The sequence below is a fragment of the Salmo trutta genome, chromosome 13 (assembly GCF_901001165.1).
Source record: "Salmo trutta chromosome 13, fSalTru1.1, whole genome shotgun sequence".
NCBI lineage: Eukaryota > Metazoa > Chordata > Actinopteri > Salmoniformes > Salmonidae > Salmo > Salmo trutta.
The window spans coordinates 29982079-30005831 of record NC_042969.1 but is presented as its reverse complement, the minus strand read 5'-3'; the positions used below and the strand labels follow the sequence as shown (position 1 = coordinate 30005831).

Below are 23753 nucleotides of genomic sequence, written 5' to 3'. Positions count from 1 at the left end.
AAACCTACAGAAGGGTATCTCTCCAGGAACAGGGTTGGACTTGAAACCTACAGAAGGGTATCTCTCCGGGAACGGGGTTGGAGTTGAAACCTACAGAAGGGTATCTCTCCAGGAACGGGGTTGGAGTTGAAACCTACAGAAGGGTATCTCTCCAGGAACGGGGTTGGAGTTGAAACCTACAGAAGGGTATCTCTCCAGGAACGGGGTTGGAGTTGAAACCTACAGAAGGGTATCTCTCCAGGAACAGGGTTGGACTTGAAACCTACAGAAGGGTATCTCTCCGGGAACGGGGTTGGAGTTGAAACCTACAGAAGGGTATCTCTCCAGGAACGGGGTTGGAGTTGAAACCTACAGAAGGGTATCTCTCCAGGAACGGGGTTGGAGTTGAAACCTACAGAAGGGTATCTCTCCAGGAACGGGGTTGGAGTTGAAACCTACAGAAGGGTATCTCTCCAGGAACGGGGTTGGAGAGCCCTGCCATAGAGTAACAACATGTTTAAAGGTTGTGACCTAAACTTCAGTGCCTGTGCCCCAGTTGCTCACTAACTACTTCTCTCTATTAGGTGGGTAACAACCAGGTGTGGGGTGCGTGCCACCTCCCTGCCCGCTCCCCTCCTGAGCAGCAGTATTCTGCCCCCCCCGCCTACATGGGCCAGATGGATGGCATGATGGCCCCTCCAGACAGCTCCAAGGCCCCTGGGTACCGCTCTGCCTCACAGAGGATGGTCAACAGTCCTATTGGTAAAAGGGCCATTTTTTTTTTTTAACCAGGTAAAACCCATTGAGGTTAAAAACCTCTTGCGAGGGCGACCTGGCAAGAAGGCAAAACAGGGAAATAGCAGTGTCCATAAAACATTACAGAAAAATACAGTATACACACAAAAGACAAAGTGTCACAAGTTACAGACACAATTGAATATTAGAAACAACTGCAGTTATCACAGTGTTGTCGATCAGTCTTAAAAACAGGCAAGGACACTAACTCCCCTAACTTTACAATCTTCTGAAGCATGTTCCAGGATGAAAGGGTATTAAGAGAAAAAGATTGTTTCCCATCTCAGTTCTAGCCTTAGGAACAGACAAGGACAACAGCGACTGTGAATGAAGACTATTGAGTGAGTGACTGATCTGGTCAGTAAGGAACAGAGATACAAAGGCAGTTGTCCATCAATGCTTTGTACATACAAGTGTGGCAGTGCTTTAGCCTCCTGGTGGAGGGAGAGGTCCATTGCACCATAGCACACAGATCACAGTGATGGGAAAGTGATCTAGCATTGGTAATACATCTCAAAGCACCATGATACACTGTGTCCAGAGTTTAAGGTACTTGCTGAGGCCTGCATATAGACAATCCAGCACTGATTTCTTTGTTTGTAAGTGCTTTGAACAACATCCTTTCAGACTAACATTGAAAAGCAAGATTTGTTCCTGAAATAGAAACCCAATTTCAACTTCAGTTTATTGGTCAACCTTACACCCCAAACTCTCTCCCTGTCTTACAGCTCTGAGTCTGACCAGCTATGCTACCAGTACAGTTGAAGTCAGAAGTTTACATACACTTTAGCCAAATACATTTACACTCTGTTCTTCACAATTCTTGACATTTAATCCTAGTGAAAATTCCCTGTCTTAGGTCAGTTAGGATCACCACTTTATTTTAAGAATGTGAAATGTCAGAATAATAGTAGAGAGAATGATTTATTTCTTTCATCACATTCCCAGTGGCTCAGAAGTTTACATACACTCAATTAGTATTTGGTAGCATTGCCTTTAAATTGTTTAACTTGGGTCAAATGTTTTGGGTAGTCTTCCACAAGCTTCTCACAATAAGTTGGGTGAATTTTGGCCCATTCCTCCTGACAGAGCTGGTGTAACTGAGCCAGGTTTGTAGGCCTCCCTTGCTCGCACACGCTTTTTCAGTTCTGCTCACAAATGTTCTATAGGATTGAGGTCAGGGCTATGTGATGGCCACTCCAATACCTTGACTTTGTTGTCCTTAAGCCATTTTGCAACAACTTTGGAAGTATGCTTGGGGTCCTTGTCCATTTGGAAGACCCATTTGCGACCAAGCTTTAACTTCCTGACTGATGTCTTGAGATGTTGCTTCAATATATCCACATAATTTTCCTTTCTCCTGATGCCATCTATTTTTTGAAGTGCACTAGTCCCTCCTGCAGCAACGCACCCCCACAACATGATGCTGCCACCCCCGTGGTTCACGGTTGGGATGGTGTTCTTCGACTTGCAAGCCTCCCCTTTCTCCTCCAAACATAACGATGATCATTATGGCCAAACAGTTCTATTTTTGTTTCATCAGACCAGAGGACATTTCTCCAAAAAGTATGATCTTTGTCCCCATGTGCAGTTGCAAACCGTAGTCTGGCTTTTTTATGGCTGTTTTGGAGCAGTGGCTTCTTCCTTGCTGAGCGGCCTTTCAGGTTATGTCGATATAGGACTTGTTTTACTGTGGATATAGATACTTTTGTACCTGCTTCCTCCAGCATCTTCACAAGGTCCTTTGCTGTTGTTCTGGGATTGATTTGCACTTTTCGCACAAAAGTACGTTCATCTCTAGGAGACAGAACGCGTCTCCTTCCTGTGCGGTATGACGGCTGCGTGGTCCCATGGTGTTTATACTTGCGTACTATTGTTTGTACAGATGAATGTGGTACCTTCAGGCGTTTGGAAATTGCTCCCAAGGATGAACAAGACTTGTGGAGGTCTACAATTTATTTTCTGAGGTCTTGACTGGTTTCTTTTGATTTTCCCATGATGCCAAGCAAAGAGGCACTGAGTTTGAAGGTAGGCCTTGAAATACATCCACGGGTACACCTCCAATTGACGTTAATTAGCCTATCAGAAGTTTCTACAGCCATGATATCCTATTCTGGAATTTTCCAAGCTGTTTAACTTGCGGATTACTGGGACGCTACCGTCCCGTTTCGACAATTTCCAGTGAAATTGCAGAGCGTCAAATTAAATTACTATAAATATTAAACTTTCATGAAATCACAAGTGCAATACATCAAAATAAATCTTAACCTGTTGTTAATCCAGCCAAGGTGTCAGATTTCAAAAAGTCTTTACGGCGAAAGCAAACCATGCGATTATCTGAGGACAGCGCCCAGCACACAAATGCATAACAAATCATTTCCAACCAGGGAGTTGCGACACGAAAGTCAGAAATAGCGATATAAAAAATGCCTTACCTTTGAAGATCTTCTGTTGGCACTCCAAAAGGTCTGTTACATTACAAATGGTCCTTGTGTTCGATAATGTCCTTTTATATCCATAAAAACTCAGTATAGCTGGCGTGCTTCAGTCAATAATCCACTTGATTTCCTTCCTTCATAATGCATACAAAATGAATCCCAAACGTTACCAATAAAATATCCAAACAAGTCAATCAACGTTTATAATCAATCCTTAGGTACCCTAATACGTAAATAAACGATAAAATTTAACATGGAGAATCATTATTGTCTTTACTGGAGAAAAATACCAAAGAACGCGCTCTCATCCACGCGCTTGGAAACATTACAGCCAAAATGGGAGCCACCTAGAAAAACTACAATTTCTGGCTCATTTTTCCAAAAACCAGCCTGAAACTCTTTCTAAAGACTGTTGACATCTAGTGGAAGCCCTAGGAACTGCAATCGGGCACGATTTCACCCTAATATCAAAGTGCCAGCCATTGAAATCAGTGATAGGATGAATTTTGTTTGGTGGGGATGGTTTGTCCTCAGGGTTTTGCCTGCCATTTCAGTTCTGTTATACTCACAGACATTATTTCAACAGTTTTTAAAAACTTTAGAGTGTTTTCTATCCAAATCTACCAATTGTATGCATATCCTAGCTTCTGGGCCTGAGTAGCAGGCAGTTTACTTTGGGCACGCTTATCATCTGGACGTCAAAATACCACCCCCTATCCCAAAGAAGTTAAAGGCACAGTCAACTTAGTGTATGTAAACTTCTGACCCACTTGAATTGTGATACACTGAATTAAGTGAAATAATCTGTCTGTAAACAATTGTTGGAAAAATTACTTGTCATGCACAAAGTAGATGTCCTAACCAACTTGCCAAAACTCTAGTTTGTTAACAAGAAATTTGTGGAGTGGTTGAAAAACGAGTTTTAATGACTCCAACCTAAGTGTTTGTAAACTTCTGACTTCAATTGTTTGTCTTGTAGTCCAGTCTACCTGCAGTCTATCGGCCTCTAACTCTCTCTCCTCTCTCCGTATGTAGCTTTGACCAGCTATGCTACCAGTATGTCTGGTAGTCCAGTCTATCTCCACGGCCCAGCAGCTGTTGGCACCCCCTCCTTCAGCAGACAGCACTTTTCCCCTCACCCCTGGAGCGCTTCCACATCAGGTACTGACACAGATGTGTGAAAATGGATCTAAAATGGCCATGAAGCTTATTTTCCAGGAATTCAACACAAGGGAACATACATTTATTTAACCAATACAATTTAAGAGATTTTTGCTTAACTGTGTTTTAGACTCAAAACACCTAACCCTTAACCTCTCATCACCCCAGGCGAGTCCCAGGCGGTGCCCCCTCCCTCCACGGTGTCGTCGTCTGGCCCCGTGGCCCCCCCTCCCCACCAGGCCAAGCAGGGCCAGGGCAGCAGCCAGCAGGACAGGAAGGTGCCTCCTCCCATCGGTACAGAGAGGCTGGCGAGGATCAGACAGACCACCGTCAACCCTCCTCTCCTCCAGACCTCCTACACCGCTCCTGTAGGACAGGGAGGCATATGGTCCTTCGGAGTCGGTAGCGCCTCGGGTGAGTAGTCACACACATACCAGACACACAACCTCTAACCCACGCTGGTCTCTCCATCCCCAATGTCTTACCGCCCTGATATACAGCTGATGGCTATACACACACCTCTTCGCACAAACCCCATTTCTGTCTCTCACCTCCCGTCTCCCTCGCACACACCCCGTTTCTCTCTCACCTCCCGTCTCCCTCGCACACACCCCGTTTCTCTCTCACCTCCCGTCTCCCTCGCACACACCCCGTTTCTCTCTCACCTCCCCTCTCCCTCGCACACACCCCGTTTCTCTCTCACCTCCCGTCTCCCTCGCACACACCCCGTTTCTCTCTCACCTCCCGTCTCCCTCGCACACACCCCGTTTCTCTCTCACCTCCCGTCTCCCTCGCACACACCCCGTTTCTCTCTCACCTCCCGTCTCCCTCGCACACACCCCGTTTCTCTCTCACCTCCCGTCTCCCGCGCACACACCCCGTTTCTCTCTCACCTCCCGTCTCCCGCGCACACACCCTGTTTCTCTCTTTCTCACCTCCTGGCTCCCTCGCACACACCCTGTTTCTCTGTGTCCCCCTCGCACACACCCCGTTTCTGTGTCTTACCTCCCGTCTCCCTCACCTCTAGAAGCCATGTCAGGTTGGTCTCAGCCCCTGATGGGCAGTCACGTGATCCACCCTGGGCTGCAGGCGGACCACAACTTCTCCCAGTACCAGCCCATGGAGCAGGACGACACCGGCATCTCTAACCCCGCTAACAACTACCACCAGCAACACATCAACAACTACATGGACTTCCCCAAGGTAACATAGACATGAAAGTATATCATCACCTCAAATGGCCATTCCTCTTTTTGTCCGTGTCTCCAGGGTAGGACCATGTTAATATACTGTAGTTAGTGGACCTGGTTGTCTCCAGGGTGGGACCATGTTAATATACTGTAGTTAGTGGGCCTGGTTGTCTCCAGGGTGGGACCATGTTAATATACTGTAGTTAGTGGACCTGGTTGTCTCCAGGGTGGGACCATGTTAATATACTGTAGTTAGTGGACCTGGTTGTCTCCAGGGTGGGACCATGTTAATATACTGTAGTTAGTGGACCTGGTTGTCTCCAGGGTGGGACCATGTTAATATACTGTAGTTAGTGGACCTGGTTGTCTCCAGGGTGGGACCATGTTAATATACTGTAGTTAGTGGACCTGGTTGTCTCCAGGGTGGGACCATGTTAATATACTGTAGTTAGTGGACCTGGTTGTCTCCAGGGTGGGACCATGTTAATATACTGTAGTTAGTGGACCTGGTTGTCTCCAGGGTAGGACCATGTTAATATACTGTAGTTAGTGGACCTGGTTGTCTCCAGGGTGGGACCATGTTAATATACTGTAGTTAGTGGACCTGGTTGTCTCCAGGGTAGGACCATGTTAATATACTGTAGTTAGTGGACCTGGTTGTCTCCAGGGTGGGACCATGTTAATATACTGTAGTTAGTGGACCTGGTTGTCTCCAGGGGGGGACCATGTTAATATACTGTAGTTAGTGGACCTGGTTGTCTCCAGGGTGGGACCATGTTAATATACTGTAGTTAGTGGACCTGGTTGTCTCCAGGGTGGGACCATGTTAATATACTGTAGTTAGTGGACCTGGTTGTCTCCAGGGTGGGACCATGTTAATATACTGTAGTTAGTGGGCCTGGTTGTCTCCAGGGTGGGACCATGTTAATATACTGTAGTTAGTGGGCCTGGTTGTCTCCAGGGTGGGACCATGTTAATATACTGTAGTTAGTGGACCTGGTTGTCTCCAGGGTGGGACCATGTTAATATACTGTAGTTAGTGGACCTGGTTGTCTCCAGGGTGGGACCATGTTAATATACTGTAGTTAGTGGACCTGGTTGTGATGTGTATAATAACCTTGTTGTCATTATACACCAGGGTATGGCCATGTCGATGTATGGAGGGACCATGCTGCCCCCCAACCCCCCTATGGGAGAGGGTCCAGGGGGGGCCATGTTCAACGGGCTGCACGCTGCCGACCCTGCATGGAGCCCTATCATCAAGGTGGTCCCCAACAACGCAGATAACACCGACCCACAGCAGGTGAGACTTTTTCCACACACACACACACACACACACACACAGTTCTTTGATAATGAAATTTCACCTCTCTTCCTCTCGTTCAGGTGTGGCCTGGGACCTGGCCTCATGTGCACCTGAACCACGTCAACTAGCCGGCCGGCATCGACAGCAATCAAACACACACCCACATCACACACACCACAAACATGAATTTAATTTCCAACTGACAACAAAAACGAACAGACTTGTATAACATGTTAACTTTAGTAGAGAACGGAGAGCAAAGCAGAGTTTGAAGAATTGGAGAGAAATTATCTTGACACCGTTCTTTAATGTGCCTAACTCAAAATAAGAAATATACTACAATTTGAGCGAGGGCTGTTATGGTGGTGGGGTCGGCAGGGAAAATTCTGGGCCCTAATTCAAGTACTGTTGATGTCTGATGAACAACCAAATTGATGGTGACAGCCTGTCCAACAGGCTCCATGCTCTGTGTAGCATAGATGTAGGACTTTGACCCACGTGCAGAGTTGTCGCTCTCCTCGGGGAGACCTGATGAAGGGGATGACGACGGAGCTAATGATACTCAACCAACATCTAGAGGATGATGATTACCTAAACAGAGGCAGAGAGAGGGAAAGAAATCAGAATACCTTTTAGTGGTAAATACATGTATAATGTTTACATACTAAAAAGGGTTAAATTGAGAGTACATTTCACGTCGTATAGTGGCTCTACTTTACGCAGCCTGTATTAATGTGAAATATTTACCTTAATATTCAATAAACATATTGATATGTACTTGTGGCCGTGTATCTTTTTGTTGGTGTAGGTAGGGCTTTGTTTTCATTTCACAAAAATGAATAGCATGTTTGACTAGTGACAACAATGTATTTATATATTGTCATCTTAGAAAATAACATCTGCACACAACTCATGGCTCCGACGCGATAGATTTAATAAATATTAACATTGACAGCTAATCAAGTTCATAATCAAGTGGGAAGGTGGTATTTACCACATATGACTGGGAAAAATCCACTTGAACGCCCCTCCAACTGGTGATTACTAGTGGGAAACGCATCTATCATACCTGAGCTCTGACTTCTCCCACATCGGTGTCCAAATCACTAAGGACTTAAAATGGTTCACAGACACAGTCCTGAAGAAGGCGTGATGGCGTCTCTTCCCCCCTCAGGAGGTTGAAAAGATTTGGCATTGGCCCTCAAATCCTCAAAAAGTTATACAGATGCACCATTGAGCATCTTGACTGGCTGCATCACCACTTGTTATGGCAACTGCACCACCCTCGATCACATGGCGCTACAGAGGGTGGTGCGTGCAGCCCAGTACATCACTGTGGCCGAGCTCCCTGCCATCCAGGACCTCTATCAGGCAGTTTGAAAGGAAGGCCGGGAAAATTGTTAGACTCTGCATTGACTCTGTATTTTTGCAGACTTTATGCACACTCACACTGACACAATTTGCTCACACACACACGTTCATACTGACTACACAATCATCATAAATGCTACTGATGTTCTGTTTATCATATATATCCTGATACCTACTCACCTTCCCCCTATACAGTGCATTTGGAAAGTATTCAGACCCCTTGACTTTTTCCACATTTTGTTACATTAGAGCCTTATTCTAAAATGGATTAAATTGTTTGTTTTCCTCAATCTACACACGCTACCACCATAATGACAAAGGAAAAACAGTTTTTTTAGAAATGGAGGCACATTTATTAAATTAAAAACTGATTACATTTACATAAGTATTCAGACCCTTTCCTCAGTACTTTGTTGAAGCACCTTTAGCAGCGATTACAGCCTTGAGTCTTCTTGGGTATGACGCTACAAGCTTGGCACACCTGTATTTGTGAAGTTTCTCCCACTCTTCTCTGCAGATCCTCTCAAGCTCTGTCATGTTCGATGGGGAGAGTTGCTACACATCTATTTTCAGGTCTCTCCAGAGATGTTCAGAGACAGGTTCAAGTCCAGGCTCTGGCTGGGCCACTCAAGGACATTCAGAGACTTGTCCCGAAGCCACTCCTGCGTTGTTTTGGCTGTGTGCTTAGGGTGGTTGTCCTGTTGAAGGTGAATCTTCACCCCAGTCTGAGGTCCTGAGCATGCTGGAGCAGGTTTTCATCAAGGATCTCTGTACTTTGCTCCGTTCATCTGTCCTTCGATCCTGACTAGTCGCCCAGTCCCTGGCACTGAAAATCATCCCCACAGCTTGATGTTTCCTCCAGATGTGACGCTGGCATTCAGGCCATCGAGTTCAATCTTGGTTTCATCAGACTAGAGAATCTTGTTTCTTCAGAGTGCTGCAGAGATGGTTGTCCTTCTGGAAGGTTTTCCCATCTCCACAGAAGAACTCTGGAGCTCTGTCAGAGTGACCATCTGGTTCTTGGTCACCTCCGTGACCTAGGCCCTCTTCCCTTGATTGCTCAGATTGGCCGGGCGGCCAGCTCTAGGAAGAGTCTTGGTGGTTCCAAACTTCTCAATTTAAGAATGATGGAGGCCACTGTGTTCTTGGACTTTCAATGCTGCAGACAATTTTTTGGTACCCTTCCCCAGATCTGTGCCTCGACACAATCCTGTCTTGGAGCTCTACGGACAATTTCTTCGACCTCATGGCTTGGTTTTTGGTCTGACATGCACTGTCAACTGTGGGACCTTATATAGACAAGTGTGTGCCTTTCCAAATCATGTCCAATCAATTGAATTTACCACAGGTGGACTCCACAATCAATTTGAAGAAACCTCAAGAATGATAAATGGAAACAGGATGCACCTGAGCTCAATTTCGAGTCTCATAGCAAAGGGTCTGAATACTTATGTAAATAAGGTATTTGTTTTTTTTATTTGCAAAAATGTCTAAACCTGTTTTCGCTTTGTCATTATGGGGTAGTGTGTGTAGATTGAGGGGATACAAATAATTGTATCAATTTTAGAATGAGGCTAACGTAAAAATAATGTGGAAAAAAGGGAAGGGGTCTGAATACTTTCCAAATGCACTGTAGCTTACTTACTTTCTCATGTTTTTATTTCTGGTGTGTTTTAGTTGTATAGTAGTACTGATATTGATTACTGCATTGTTGGGAGAGCTTGCAAGAAAGGCACTTCACTGTACTTGTGCACAATTGTTTTACATTTTTAGTCATTTTAGCAGACGCTCTTATCCAGAGCGACTTACAGTAGTGAATGCATACGTTTCATACATTTTTTCCCCCGTACTGGTCCCCCGTGGGAATCGAACTCACAACCCTGGTGTTGCAAACACCATGCTCTACCAACTGAGCCACACGGAACCACAAGACAAACTCACCTACTAAGGAAATGACCTAACAGCATTTTGGCAGCTATTGTTTTTTTTGCATTTAACTATCTTAATATAGTTTTTGAACACTTTCATTTGTTTACGAGCATGATAGCTGTACTTTTTAGTTTATGGTTGAAGTAGCTTGTTAGGTGTTGCATTATGGGGTAAAAAAAGTGTCTGACCACATGACATTTACAATAATCATGTTATCAAATGTCATGAAGTTTTGTCTGCAGTCGACTGGAAGTTTCTGCAGAGACACTTTACCAACTTCATCCTGCAGCCATCACTGCATTGTGGGAAGCTGTCAACCAATCATTAGGGTGTTTTTGTTTGACCCACGTGAACATGACCAAAGATGTGACTGAAACAGGAACCAACTTTGCCAGGTTCATGTATATGGTGGAGTAATACAGATGAATGCGATTGAGGCGCACTCACTACTGGAGTATATAATGTACATAGGATTTGTGTGTGTGCGTGCAAGATATGGAGGTTTATTTCGACAAAGACTTACAAGTTTTTGTCACATGCACAAGTACAGTGAAATTCCTTTCCCAACCACGCAGTAGTCAATATCAGCAGTACTATAAAAAAAACAAGTCAAGTAGAACTAAAACACATAACACGAGAAAGTAATTAAGCTATATGCAGGGTCAGTGCCAATACCATATTTACAATGCGCAGGGATACTGGAGTGGTACGGGTAGACATGTATAGGTGTGAAGTGACTAGGCATCAGGATAATTGATAAACAGCATAGCAGCAGTGTGTGTAGTGCAAAAATAAAATTGAAGGGTCAATGCAGATTTTAATAAACAATGGCAACATTGCCATGTTGATCTGAGCCTTGCTGTTGGAAGATGATTGAAAGATGAACTGAGGTCCACACTCCAGTCAAGTTAGTTGTGGTAATGTGTAGTAGAGTTAAAATGGTTATTCCAGCAAACTTCAAATTATTAGAATAGTACACAACGCAGAACAGAACAATCAGGTTGAGGGTCAGTGGCCAAAGCCCGCGAACAGGAATATTCCAAGTTCAGACAGAAGGGGGGAGTCAGATCGCCAGGAACTTTACTTTTGGTTTCTAATTTTAATTGTTGCGCTACTGGTGATGCCTGTTGATGTTAGGTAGGCAGCTACAGTAGCTGAATGATGTTAACATCTTCAGGTTTTGTTTCATTAAATGTATTTTATTTTATCTGGGTGCTTACGTCACCTACTAACACCCTGGTACTACCCTTAGCTCCCGCTCTCCTCAGTCTGAGAAAACACTGAGAGAGAAAGGTACGGGTTGCAGATTACTCCTTTGTAGAAGTCCGTAACGTGAAATAAATAAAACGTCCCAAGGTTAATGCTGTAGATATTGTTATAAGGGGATGTGAGACTATCGAAACACGTAACTTTCAGAGTTTTATTGTTGTTATTAATATAGTTACAGAGTGCTAAAAGTGTTGCTAGCTAGCATGACTTTCTGTGATGCAGAAGGCTAGTTGAGCTGCCGACTAGTGATGGTGGTGCATTATGGGGGATGTAGTTTTTGCCCTCTAAGGCGATTTTACGTTGTAACTTGTTTGTGTTGCAGTGGTTTTGTACATGAGTTGTTGTATTTTGCTACTATCAACACTGAAAGTATCTAGCAATGTATTGGGGATGTGAGACAGGATATGTGTTTTACCTTTCTTCATGCTCCTGTGTAGAACATTGCATTGGAGACTGATGTGTTCCTGTCCTGTCTTTTCATAATACTATTGCAGGTATGGTTCTATTGTCTAAGAATTAAGATTATACATTCTTTGTATTAAGGACTGGTTATTATTTTATACTATACATTATGGCTTTATGTATGAGTGTGATTGTGAGAGTCTGAGAAAACACTGAGAGAGAAAGAACAACTTGTCAGGCGTTGCATTGGAGACTGATGTGTTCCTGTCCTGTCTTTTCATAATACTATTGCAGATCAACATAAAAGCCTTAAAGACAGCCGTGGTGTCGCTCTTCAATTCTGGGTTCTCCTGTGGTGCATAAGAGACCCGCTACAAATGCACCTTAAAGTTGGTTGCAAACTGCAATATTGTCCGAAGAAGACCAAATGGGAGACTAGAAACTGACTCGGTTTACCCCTTTATCTGTGGATTAATTGTCAGATTAGAGGATTTTGCATTTCAGGTAAAATAAACCAATGTTTATATCCTTTGGCAATTTAACTAGCAACAGCAAGCAAGCTAAATGGCCATGAATGTTTCATGGTTTTCGACCTGTCCCAAATGAATATAGTTGGTTCAGAACTTGTTTTGTTATTTCAACATGCGCATCTGGTGTGGATGCACAAAATCAACAGGCGCATAATGGCGTGCCGGGTCTAGTCAGCATGTTAGTGTCCGATTTTCGGCTGTCGCAGATGCACCTGCCCCGAACACACTCCTCGACTTTCGTCTACAGTCGGTTGCTTCCGCCTTACAGTATGTATCAATTGAAGACTATGTCTGCATTCCAAACACTTAAAATACACTCTATCCCCTCAGTCCTCAAATGAAGTGGACACTTCTGATGACGTTTCATGACGTGTGACGAGTATACACTTGCAGGGTGAGGGGGGAAGGAAAGGTTTTTAAATGGACCGCCCTTGCCTGGAAATGTGTCACTCGTTCAACCCGCGGTGACTGTGTTTTCAGCCACAGGCAGCTTGTGGGTGCTGTATGCGCTACAGTCAATTAGGAGTGCATGTCTACTTATATAACTATATCATTATTAATATACGCCTACTGTATGATAGCTAGCAAATGAATTAGCTAACGTTAGCATGCCTAGCGGGAACTTCTGAGGAAGGAAATGTTTTTATTTTTACAATTTCCAAAAGCTAACCAAACAAAAACATGACTGTTTTAAGTGTTTGGAATGAAACCACTGGCTGTTGATACCTAGCATGCCTGCGAAGCGGAATACAGGTGCTAGTTAATGCCGCGTTCACGTACTGGTCGGGAGAAGGAAACTGACATTTTTCCGACTTGCTTAATGGTAAGACGTGTATTATACGTTTTTATAACTAAGATAGACCACTGCCTGTGGGCAAAACAGGCAGAGCTAGCGAGATCCTATTGGCGCGTTCTCGATACATTTGCTTATTATTATTTCCGTTACAGAACTCCTTCTAAACAACTGCAATTTTAAACTTTGGCAAAGAGTAAAGTCTACAAAACTTTGTCCACTCTGTTCGGCACAGACTGTAATGTTTCATTGATGAGAAAAAGTGCAGAATGTCGGCCAACATCCATCTTCTCCCCCTGCCGGCCAATGGGCTTCCTCTCACTAGTGAGTGGAAACAGCAAGCAGATGCTTCACATTTTATAGAGCCAGTGAAATGTGTAATTACAACCAGTTAGCAAGTTAAACATTTTCGAGTTTCCTAGTTGCAACTAACATTGGAAATGGCGGGTCCCACAGCTATGGCAGGCCACGTCATCGACTGACAAATTGCTATAACATATGTGTCTAGCTGATACTTAAAATAGCTATTCGGGTAATGTAAGATGTCAGATCAGAGCATAGGAAGCCTCCCCTTCTGTCACCACCACCCATCGTCTTAAAGACAGGTCAGATCAGAGCATAGGAAGCCTCCCCTTCTGTCACCACCACCCATCGTCTTAAAGACAGGTCAGGTCAGAGCATAGGAAGCCTCCCCTTCTGTCACCACCACCCATCGTCTTAAAGACAGGTCAGATCAGAGCATAGGAAGCCTCCCCTTCTGTCACCACCACCCATCGTCTTAAAGACAGGTCAGGTCAGAGCATAGGAAGCCTCCCCTTCTGTCACCACCACCCATCGTCTTAAAGACAGGTCAGATCAGAGCATAGGAAGCCTCCCCTTCTGTCACCACCACCCATCGTCTTAAAGACAGGTCAGATCAGAGCATAGGAAGCCTCCCCTTCTGTCACCACCACCCATCGTCATAAAGACAGGTCAGATCAGCTCGGAACATTCTAGCCAATGAGAGGGCAGATAGGTGTGTGTGCGTGAACAACAGACACAACTCCGGAAAAGTTGCCATATGCGTCCACTTATATCAATACATTGGTAACAACCTAAACGTTACGAAACATCAGCAAATTAGCATCTAATCACATTTTTTGTTGACTACATCCGATACTCATAGACCGCCATACAAACAGTCCCTATTTAGTCCGTTTTTATCGCTGTATTCTCGAGTGGAGCCTCACGCTTTGCCTCTTCCTCTCTGGCATCGTGTAGTCGCGTCCCACTAGAGGAACTAGCTGCTCACGTCTGGAGAAACGAACTACCTGGGGTTTCCTTCTCCGTGATGAACACATGATCTGATGCTGTGGGAGCCTGGGAGGAGCTCGCCGCCAAATCACAGACAGATTGATGTATGCCTGAGGCAACAAGGAGGATGTGAGGCATGCCAGCTCGTGTGTTAGTTCACCTTTTCGGGAACCGTGTGCACATTAGTTAACAGTTTGGGGTGAAACTTCGTCAGGCAGTGTTTCCTTGTCGGCGGACTGTGAGTTATGATGAACGTTCTGTTCAATGGGTCAGAAGACCTCTGTCAAACAGTAGCACATTTCCTGTTCCCATGACATGTATTGTAAAACAATCAATAAATACTGTATACCAATTAAATATCTTTATCTCGCTGGGGTGAGAAGTTTATTGTGCAGGCGTGAATGTACAATATAGCCAGCCTGTGTACATATTGTTAATCAGATCACATGTACATGGGAATATGTTGTTCAGAGTGGCATCAATACACAGTGATGTGATATTCTGGTAGGTACATTATCAGAATGTGGTGAGTTGATGTAGGTCAGTTCATTCTTGGTGTTGTTTCTGCTGAATAATGTATTTTTACTTTGCCATTGTTGTCAAGTAAAACAAATTGGGACTTGTCTACACCATCGCTTCAGATTAGACCCAGTGGATTATCTGTGGATGAAAAGTATCATCTCACTCCGTGTTGGACAGCCCTACACTGTGATCCACCCTTCACAGGCGGAGCTACTATGTGATTGACGAGCCAGTCGCCCGTCGTCGTGGAGATCATGTTCTTGCAATCACAACACGTCACATGACCAGAGTCACCCTGGTAGTTATTAAATACACGCGAACATGTTCAACATCTCCCAGTTCGTTCTCTCCAGCTGCGGTGGTTGCTGACCTGACAGCCATACTTCTCTGGCAACAAAACCGTTCGCCCTGAACTGCACTCGATTCCGTCTGTTTTATTTCAGCCCTGAACTGCACTCGATTCCGTCTGTTTTATTTCAGCCCTGAACTGCACTCGATTCCGTCTGTTTTATTTTGTTAGCAAATGTTAGCTAAGTTTTAATTGTTGTGGATCTTGTTAGCAAATTACTTGGAGATTTTCTTTTTTGGTAAACAATTGAATTTGTAAGATCAGCCGATCTTCACACGAAGCATCTTTCTGCGGTTGATCAGAAGAACCCAAACAAAGTGAGGATGACAACCAACGCTCAGCAGGCGAAGAGTTGCCCAATCCCTACCCGGGTTCTCACCCTGAAAGACTGGTCTCAGCTCCCAGACTGCTACAGTCAGACTCCCGGGGGTACTCTCTTCTCCACAACGCCCGGGGGTAAGAGCACGGAACCGGATGCTTTGCTTGGTTATGATCAACCACGTACAACACGTTTTGTACCAGAGATCATTTAGCTAACTTTAGCCAGCAAAAAGAAATGACAGCTAGAAAACCAACGTTGTGTTGTGGGAAAAGGGGAACTAAACTAGCTAGCTACTTGTGGAAGGTTATGTATAGCTGTTTTGAAAGGTACATTTACTTACCCAAATCTTGTAACCACTCAACGTACTCAACCCTGTCTCGTGACTGTTTATTTTGGTCGTGCAAAATGAGTGCCACGCGCTTGTTAGCTGGCTGAAACTAGTCTAGCCATCTTTCTGTTTGACTTGTAGCATACTGTACTGTGTTTGTTGGAAATTGTCTATGCATGCTATGTGATATTTTAAATGCAACTTCATTCATATTATTGCCTCCAGTCTTTTTAATACAGCGGTCACTCTTCCTTTACTGGAAAAGCTTTATTCTTATTGACAGATGAAAATAAAAAATGCATTTTTCAGTGATGTGGGGGGAAAAAAACAAGGTTTACTTGTTCAAGCCCATTGGTTCAACCTCATGGCTGCTTACGTGCAGTCTGTGCATAGCAGTCTGGTGGTCGGATTCGGTACTGTCTGTTTATTACACACAGCTCAGACCTGTGCAACTCGCTTACCAGAGAGCTGGCTGCTGCGATTCCCATTCACAACAACACTCATTTAAGGTGCTATGTTGGGAACCAATTCCCAATTAAATTTGACTGGGCCAAATGTAGCTTTAGCTTAGAGACATGTTTTGTTCGTTGGGATCTGCAACATATCAGAAAACCATGGCACATTATGTAAGCGAAGTAGCCATAGTGATGGGAGTTATGGTTGTCAAATTTGGCCCGTGCAAAGTTCTGAAGCGGAAAAATACCGATGGACAACAAGCTCCTCTTAAACGATGACCTATGGGTGGGCTGGGCCAGATTCAGGGCTGAGGGGGGAGGAGACATCCCCTCTGTGACCCGCAGCTGCCCTGGTGCATTTCAGGAATACTGTAGGGAACATTGTGTTCCAGCCAAGTAGAGAGAGAGGGTGAGAGAGGTAGACTTGGAGCGAGGGAGGAAAAAGGGGGAGGGATTGGGAAGCATAAATGGTGAGCAAATAGGCCTTTCTAAGAATGGTTGAAGTTAGGACATGTGGGAGGGAACCTGGAGGGAGTGGTGTGATTTAGCTGAGGAGAGCAGAAAGCAGTGTTTCAGGTCCTCTATGGATGCTTCATGACTCTTGTGTGTTGTGGAAGGCATGGCCAGACCAGAACAACTTAGTTGTGCACTTTAAGGAGTAGTTATAACATGGCTATAACAGCTGTTACTGTCTTTACACTGCTTATTGGTGATTCTTCATTGATGCCTTACAACAGATGGTCTAGGACAGTTTGACATTATGCCTCTAAAACCAGAATTACATTTTATGCAACTAACTGCTGATGTGAGCACAACTAGCATGCACATGATATGGAGAGACTCTTCCGGTCCCTCGGCCAATCATGTAACATCTCCACTCCCTGTTGTAATGAGGGATGGTGTTGTCCCATTGCCACAAAACAGAATGAGGCGCATTACATGGGATGTGGTATGTTTCCTGTGGACAAAGAGATTGGCCACAGAGCTGGGCCTCTTCTGCATAACTCATGGCCAGGGCACTATAGTTTAGTTGCTGGCTGGCCTGCTCTCTCTGCATAATTCTGCCTGAATTCCTGCCCCAATGTACCCTCCGCGCATACACACACACTCCTTCCCCTCCCCTTTTGTTCATGACAGGGTGCTCAACTGGCAGAGGTTTCTATAGCGTGTGTGTGGGTGTGTGGAAATAGAACTGCTAAAGTGCAAAACAGTTTTAACAGCAGCATGCCTGTACTAATTCTAAATACTGCACGGCACCTCTCTGTGTAACCCTGTCCAGGGCAGGCTTAACTAGTAGACACCAAAACATTGGATGATTCTCATCTAATGGCTGTTTATCAAATGTTCTGTCAGTCTGCTAATGAGTTTATCTAGTACACAGTGGTTCAGGTCAAACTTCAGTTCATCAGTATGATATAATATCTAACGGCTGTTTATCAATATTCCGTTGCAATTAAGGGATGACATCAGTCTGTCAGCAACCTGTCAGAGCCCAGTTGTTTACCAACCAGCCTCTACTGTAGACATGCCAACACTTTTTATGAAGTAGCAAGTCAGGTTTTCCTTTACATATGCCTACTAGTCTACGGGAGAAGATGACATTTGGTTCCAGAACAACCAAGGTGTTTGCCTCAACCTCCCCTCACCCAGGCAGCCTCAGGAATGGGGCATCACCACAGGATGCCTCGTCAGCCCACCTAAGCAAACAGAATGTAGAGGCAACTCTGCTGGTGACCACAGCACACATCTGAATTGTACTACACGGTGCAGGCTACACAGTGCTCCAGAAGTGTACTACACGGTGCAGGCTACACAGTGCTCCTGAAGTGTACTACACGGTGCAGGCAACAGAGTTATGCGTGTTTGGTTCTGGTCTGCCTTCTGTCACCACTTCCTGGTTCTAGGATAACATGTTGCTGTGCTACACTTTCTTAGAACTGACTCACTACTGCCAACCCACCGACCACCCCTTCGTATCCTCCCTCTCGTTGGGCTAAAAACAGGGTGTGTGTGTTGGTATGCATCCAGCAGCCTTGACCCTGAGGCCAGGGAGGGGTGGACTCTCAGTTCCTTCCAGATACATCCCTCCCTCTGTCCTGTCAGGGACTTACTACTCTCTTGTATTTGTGTTGTTTTGACGTTAGACATTTCATGGCCGGTTTTCAAGGACCAGATTAGATAGACCACTTAATGTTGTTGTCTTCACAACTAGACTCTCTAACAGATTTATTGTACATGAGTCCATTTACACGTGTTTTACCACAATGCTTTGGTCAACATGGTGCAGCTCCCTTCACTGGCAAGTCAACTGACCCCCCCCCCCCATCTCTGACAGGAACACGCATAATCTATGACAGGAAGTTCCTTCTGGACTGTCGGAACTCTCCCATCGCCCGTACCCCCCCCTGCTGCCTGCCCCAGATCCCTGGGGTGACGGTGCCTGCTCTGCACCCTCTGGGCAAACTACAGGAACTCAAAGAGGAGCTGGAGGAGGAGAAGGACCTGGCAGGTAAGAGTATACACACACTAGACATGCATACCTTTATTTAACTAGGCAAGTCAGTTAAGAATAAATATTTTTTTATGCCTGCAGTAAGTTTAAGAGACATTGCCTTGTGCCTTGATATCCTGTTATCAAAAACCCAGATCTTCAAGATATTTTCTAACTTCCCTCATGAGGGAGGATAATGAAAGTAAAGGTAGACCTATGCATTAGTTATGGTGTTTTTACTGATATCAAATTTGTTTTATGAATTAAGTGATTTAAAACTTAATTCTGTTACCAAATCGGTAACAGAATTTGAGAAATTGGTAACTGAATTTCTGCAACAGATTTGGTTATAATGAATAATTATAGTAGTCACAAAGAACAGTTGGGTTCACAAATTTGGACTGTACAGCAGTGTGGTGGAATTATTGTAATCAAAAGGAGAGACTTAGATTTCTTCAAAACAATCAAACTGTATTATTTAATTAGTACAGTAATGGAGCTGGTTGGTAACTATCCCTGGAGGTGATCACTGAGAACTCAACCAGCTGGTTGGTAACCACCCCTGGAGGTGATCACTGAGAACTCAACCAGCTGTTTGGTAACTACCCCTGGAGGTGATCACTGAGAACTCAACCAGCTGGTTGGTAACTACCCCTGGAGGTGATCACTGAGAACTCAACCAGCTGGTTGGTAACTACCCCTGGAGGTGATCACTGAGAACTCAACCAGCTGGTTGGTAACCACTCCTGGAGGTGATCACTGAGAACTCAACCAGCTGGTTGGTAACCACCCCTGGAGGTGATCACTGAGAACTCAACCAGCTGGTTGGTAACCACCCCTGGAGGTGATCACTGAGAACTCAACCAGCTGGTTGGTAACCACCCCTGGAGGTGATCACTGAGAACTCAACCAGCTGGTTGGTAACTACCCCTGGAGGTGATCACTGAGAACTCAACCAGCTGGTTGGTAACTACCCCTGGAGGTGATCACTGAGAACTCAACCAGCTGGTTGGTAACTACCCCTGGAGGTGATCACTGAGAACTCAACCAGCTGGTTGGTAACTACCCCTGGAGGTGATCACTGAGAACTCAACCAGCTGGTTGGTAACCACCCCTGGAGGTGATCACTGAGAACTCAACCAGCTGGTTGGTAACCACCCCTGGAGGTGATCACTGAGAACTCAACCAGCTGGTTGGTAACCACCCCTGGAGGTGATCACTGAGAACTCAACCAGCTGGTTGGTAACCACCCCTGGAGGTGATCACTGAGAACTCAACCAGCTGGTTGGTAACTACCCCTGGAGGTGATCACTGAGAACTCAACCAGCTGGTTGGTAACTACCCCTGGAGGTGATCACTGAGAACTCAACCAGCTGGTTGGTAACCACCCCTGGAGGTGATCACTGAGAACTCAACCAGCTGGTTGGTAACTACCCCTGGAGGTGATCACTGAGAACTCAACCAGCTGGTTGGTAACCACCCCTGGAGGTGATCACTGAGAACTCAACCAGCTGGTTGGTAACTACCCCTGGAGGTGATCACTGAGAACTCAACCAGCTGGTTGGTAACTACCCCTGGAGGTGATCACTGAGAACTCAACCAGCTGGTTTGAGCCACAGCATTTTATAGCAAAGTCCATCCTCCTTCAGTCTACATGACAAACAACAGGAGTATGGAATGGGTCACAAGGTTCAAATTTGTAAGAAATATACTTATAATTAAAAACTGTCCTCATTGTGTAGAGAGGGGTCTGGCCCCCCATGGTCTGGCCCCCCAACTCATATTGGAGTCATCTTCCCCTGGTACCCCAGTACAGAAACATTAACTCATGCTCTGGAATGTGGTATCACCCAAAGACTTTCAGTTCACACAGACACAATAGAGTTAAGAACCCTCTATTCTGTTGCATAAAACAACCATTTGATGCAATTACAGCATTATAACATAATTTTGCTCTCACAGCAGAGTACAGTAAAGTAGTGCATAGTTCTGTAGACTTCAGTAAAGAAAAGCAGTGTAGTTCAGTACAGATTTGGTCTTGTTAAGGGGCAGAGCTCAAGTAAAATAATAGTTAGTGTGTAGAGTAATACCCAAATATGCAAAAGTGGATATTGCATATTCCAACCTTTTTTGTGTACCTATTTAGGATCCATCACCATGAAGAGGATGACCTTCATTTCCATAATTAGGCATTTCTGTGTAGTACAGATCAGGGACCCGTGATGTGATTTTGGCACCGCAATTACGTTACCGGGTGTAAATCCACTTCACTCACTGTAGTTCAATAAGCCAAATATATTTTTTTTTCAAACTCGGTCTCTGATGTCATAGCTGACACCCTATTTTTTTCTGCAGACTTCGTTGAATCGTTGAGTTTTTGGAAAATGTGGACACAAACTGAGAGAGATTTTACTGTAATTCTGTTACCAAACTTTGCATCTGCACAGTTCTTCCAGTAAATGTGTTTTTGTAAAATGTTCTGTGTTAAATTGTTAAAAGTAGCATAAAGTTGTATGGTTTGTTAAACTTAAAATCAATGGATTTTGTTTGGCATACATTTTAAGTGAAAAATCGGACTCTCGGCGCAATTCCGTTACCGTGGAATTGCCCATAGAATATTGTATAATGTTCTCCTATCCAAAACTGCAACTATCTCTGTGTATCTTATCTGTTACTTGGCTGTATATATCTCTACTATCAGCTGGCTATTGTTGTCATAGGGTACGGTTTTGTTTTGGCAGTTGAAGACACACACTGTACTATGATGGTGAGCTGTAGGCTAGTTGCAAACAGTGTCATTAAGTATCAGGTTGGTTATCTGTGCTGAGATAGTTGAGGTCAGGCCAGCACAAGGACACTAGATAACCAGTTAAATAGAGCTTGTTGTTTCAACAGCAGAGAGGGTGTGGTCAGAGGTTTGACTGCATCTGCTATTGGTTACGAGATGACTGTTGTGGAGAAGGCACACCATGCTCTATTGCTTTCTTTCTCTCTGACCCCCCTCTTTCTGTCTATCTCTAGCTCTCTCCCCTTTCTCGGCTCTCTCCCTTCTCTCTGACCCCCCTCTTTCTGTCTATCTCTAGCTCTCTCCCCTTTCTCTGCTCTCTCCCTTCTCTCTGACCCCCCCTCTTTCTGTCTATCTCTAGCTCTCTCCCCTTTCTCTGCTCTCTCCCTTCTCTCTGACCCCCCTCTTTCTGTCTATCTCTAGCTCTCTCCCCTTTCTCTGCTCTCTCCCTTCTCTCTGACCCCCCTCTTTCTGTCTATCTCTAGCTCTCTCCCCTTTCTCTGCTCTCTCCCTTCTCTCTGACCCCCCTCTTTCTGTCTATCTCTAGCTCTCTCCCCTTTCTCTGCTCTCTCCCTTCTCTCTGACCCCCCCTCTTTCTGTCTATCTCTAGCTCTCTCCCCTTTCTCTGCTCTCTCCCTTCTCTCTGACCCCCCTCTTTCTGTCTATCTCTAGCTCTCTCCCCTTTCTCTGCTCTCTCCCTTCTCTCTGACCCCCCCTCTTTCTGTCTATCTCTAGCTCTCTCCCCTTTCTCGGCTCTCTCCCTTCTCTCTGACCCCCCTCTTTCTGTCTATCTCTAGCTCTCTCCCCTTTCTCGGCTCTCTCCCTTCTCTCTGACCCCCCTCTTTCTGTCTATCTCTAGCTCTCTCCCCTTTCTCTGCTCTCTCCCTTCTCTCTGACCCCCCTCTTTCTGTCTATCTCTAGCTCTCTCCCCTTTCTCTGCTCTCTCCCTTCTCTCTGACCCCCCCTCTTTCTGTCTATCTCTAGCTCTCTCCCCTTTCTCTGCTCTCTCCCTTCTCTCTGACCCCCCCCTCTTTCTGTCTATCTCTAGCTCTCTCCCCTTTCTCTGCTCTCTCCCTTCTCTCTGACCCCCCTCTTTCTGTCTATCTCTAGCTCTCTCCCCTTTCTCTGCTCTCTCCCTTCTCTCTGTCCCTCTCTCTCTACTTGCCCCCCAGACAGAGAGGGTTTAAGAGGAGGGGAGGGGAAGGCGGGTGGATTGGGTTAGGGGATTGTGTCTGCTCTGGGAGATTTGTCTCTCCTGTCTGGAGTTGACAAAACACGACATTGATAAGAAACATGAACACAACACTGTCTCTCCCCCCCCCCCCCCCCCAGTCAATCTGTTATTATGGGTGTGGTTAGGACTTAGTGTACAGATACAAGTAAGACTGTTTCGTTAATGTCTCTCTTTTCTCTCCCCTCTCCTTCTCTCTCCCTCTAGATGACAGCCAGTTTGAGATGGACATCTGAGCAGTAGCTCGTTGCCTCCTGTGGAGAGAGCTGTTGTATCTTCTGTTCAGTTCTGACGTCTGATTGGTCCTTTACGACCAGCATGCGTCACATATTCACCTTCTTCAACATCCTTTTTTTAAACCTTTTTTTTAGGAAACTCCCCAAAAGAGAAAGGAGATATGTTAATCCCTGAGTTAGAAAGACATGAAGCACCTGTGTATTAAGCGCATAATACTTCAGTGGTTGCAGGGTTGGAAGAAGCAATAAGTTTGTAACTTTGTTGGACAGTTTTTGATTTGTACATATGTCTACGGTACTTTTTATTTTTTTTAAAGGAGGGAAATCTTCCAGATTTGACATTAAACGTACAGGGACGACGGGATTGGTTGTGACGGCAGAGTTGCTGCGTTGTTTTCTAAAAACAATAACACTCTATTTTGGAGTGGCTGCTGGGCCTATGAGGCTTCACCCTGTTGGAGCCTGGCAAAAGGTCAAAGGTTCAGGGTGACTGTTGGACAGGCTCCTACATGCGTCTGTCTGTGGAGGAGGAACTGAAATGTGTCAAAGTTCAAAATAAATAAACAAAAAGGACAAAA

General features: G+C 45.0%; 2 protein-coding genes across 15 annotated transcripts in view; both read left to right on the top strand.

Moving 5' to 3' along the window:
* LOC115205609 (ankyrin repeat and KH domain-containing protein 1) overlaps positions 1-7646 on the top strand; it is a 53261-nt gene extending 45615 nt beyond the window's left edge. For 12 of the 14 annotated variants that reach the window (XM_029771773.1, XM_029771772.1, XM_029771775.1 and 9 more), the window contains exons 33-38: positions 564-741; positions 4248-4373; positions 4542-4787; positions 5401-5576; positions 6702-6866; positions 6950-7646. In XM_029771773.1, the coding sequence (XP_029627633.1) occupies positions 564-741; positions 4248-4373; positions 4542-4787; positions 5401-5576; positions 6702-6866; positions 6950-6997 (939 nt within the window). In that variant the 3' untranslated portion in view covers positions 6998-7646. Of the gene's footprint in view, positions 1-563; positions 742-1502; positions 1604-4247; positions 4374-4541; positions 4788-5400; positions 5577-6701; positions 6867-6949 lie in introns of those variants that run through there. The other 2 variants (XM_029771765.1, XM_029771774.1) reach the window with 2 other exon arrangements.
* A 7651-nt stretch (positions 7647-15297) lies between these two features.
* Positions 15298-23753, top strand: LOC115205618 (eukaryotic translation initiation factor 4E-binding protein 3-like). The gene is made up of 3 exons (XM_029771789.1): positions 15298-15783; positions 18768-18941; positions 23147-23753. The coding sequence occupies exons 1-3, from the start codon at positions 15651-15653 to the stop codon at positions 23173-23175; spliced, it is 336 nt and encodes a 111-aa protein (XP_029627649.1). The 5' UTR covers positions 15298-15650; the 3' UTR covers positions 23176-23753.

What these genes read in the sequence shown, in the direction of transcription:
- LOC115205618 (XM_029771789.1), top strand. Translation starts at nt 15,651, where the DNA reads ATGACAACCAACGCTCAGCAGGCGAAGAGTTGCCCAATCCCTACCCGG. An exon ending in CTTCTCCACAACGCCCGGGG is followed by an intron (nt 15,784 to 18,767) that starts GTAAGAGCACGG and finishes CATCTCTGACAG; the next exon opens with GAACACGCATAATCTATGAC. An exon ending in GGAGGAGAAGGACCTGGCAG is followed by an intron (nt 18,942 to 23,146) that starts GTAAGAGTATAC and finishes CTCTCCCTCTAG; the next exon opens with ATGACAGCCAGTTTGAGATG.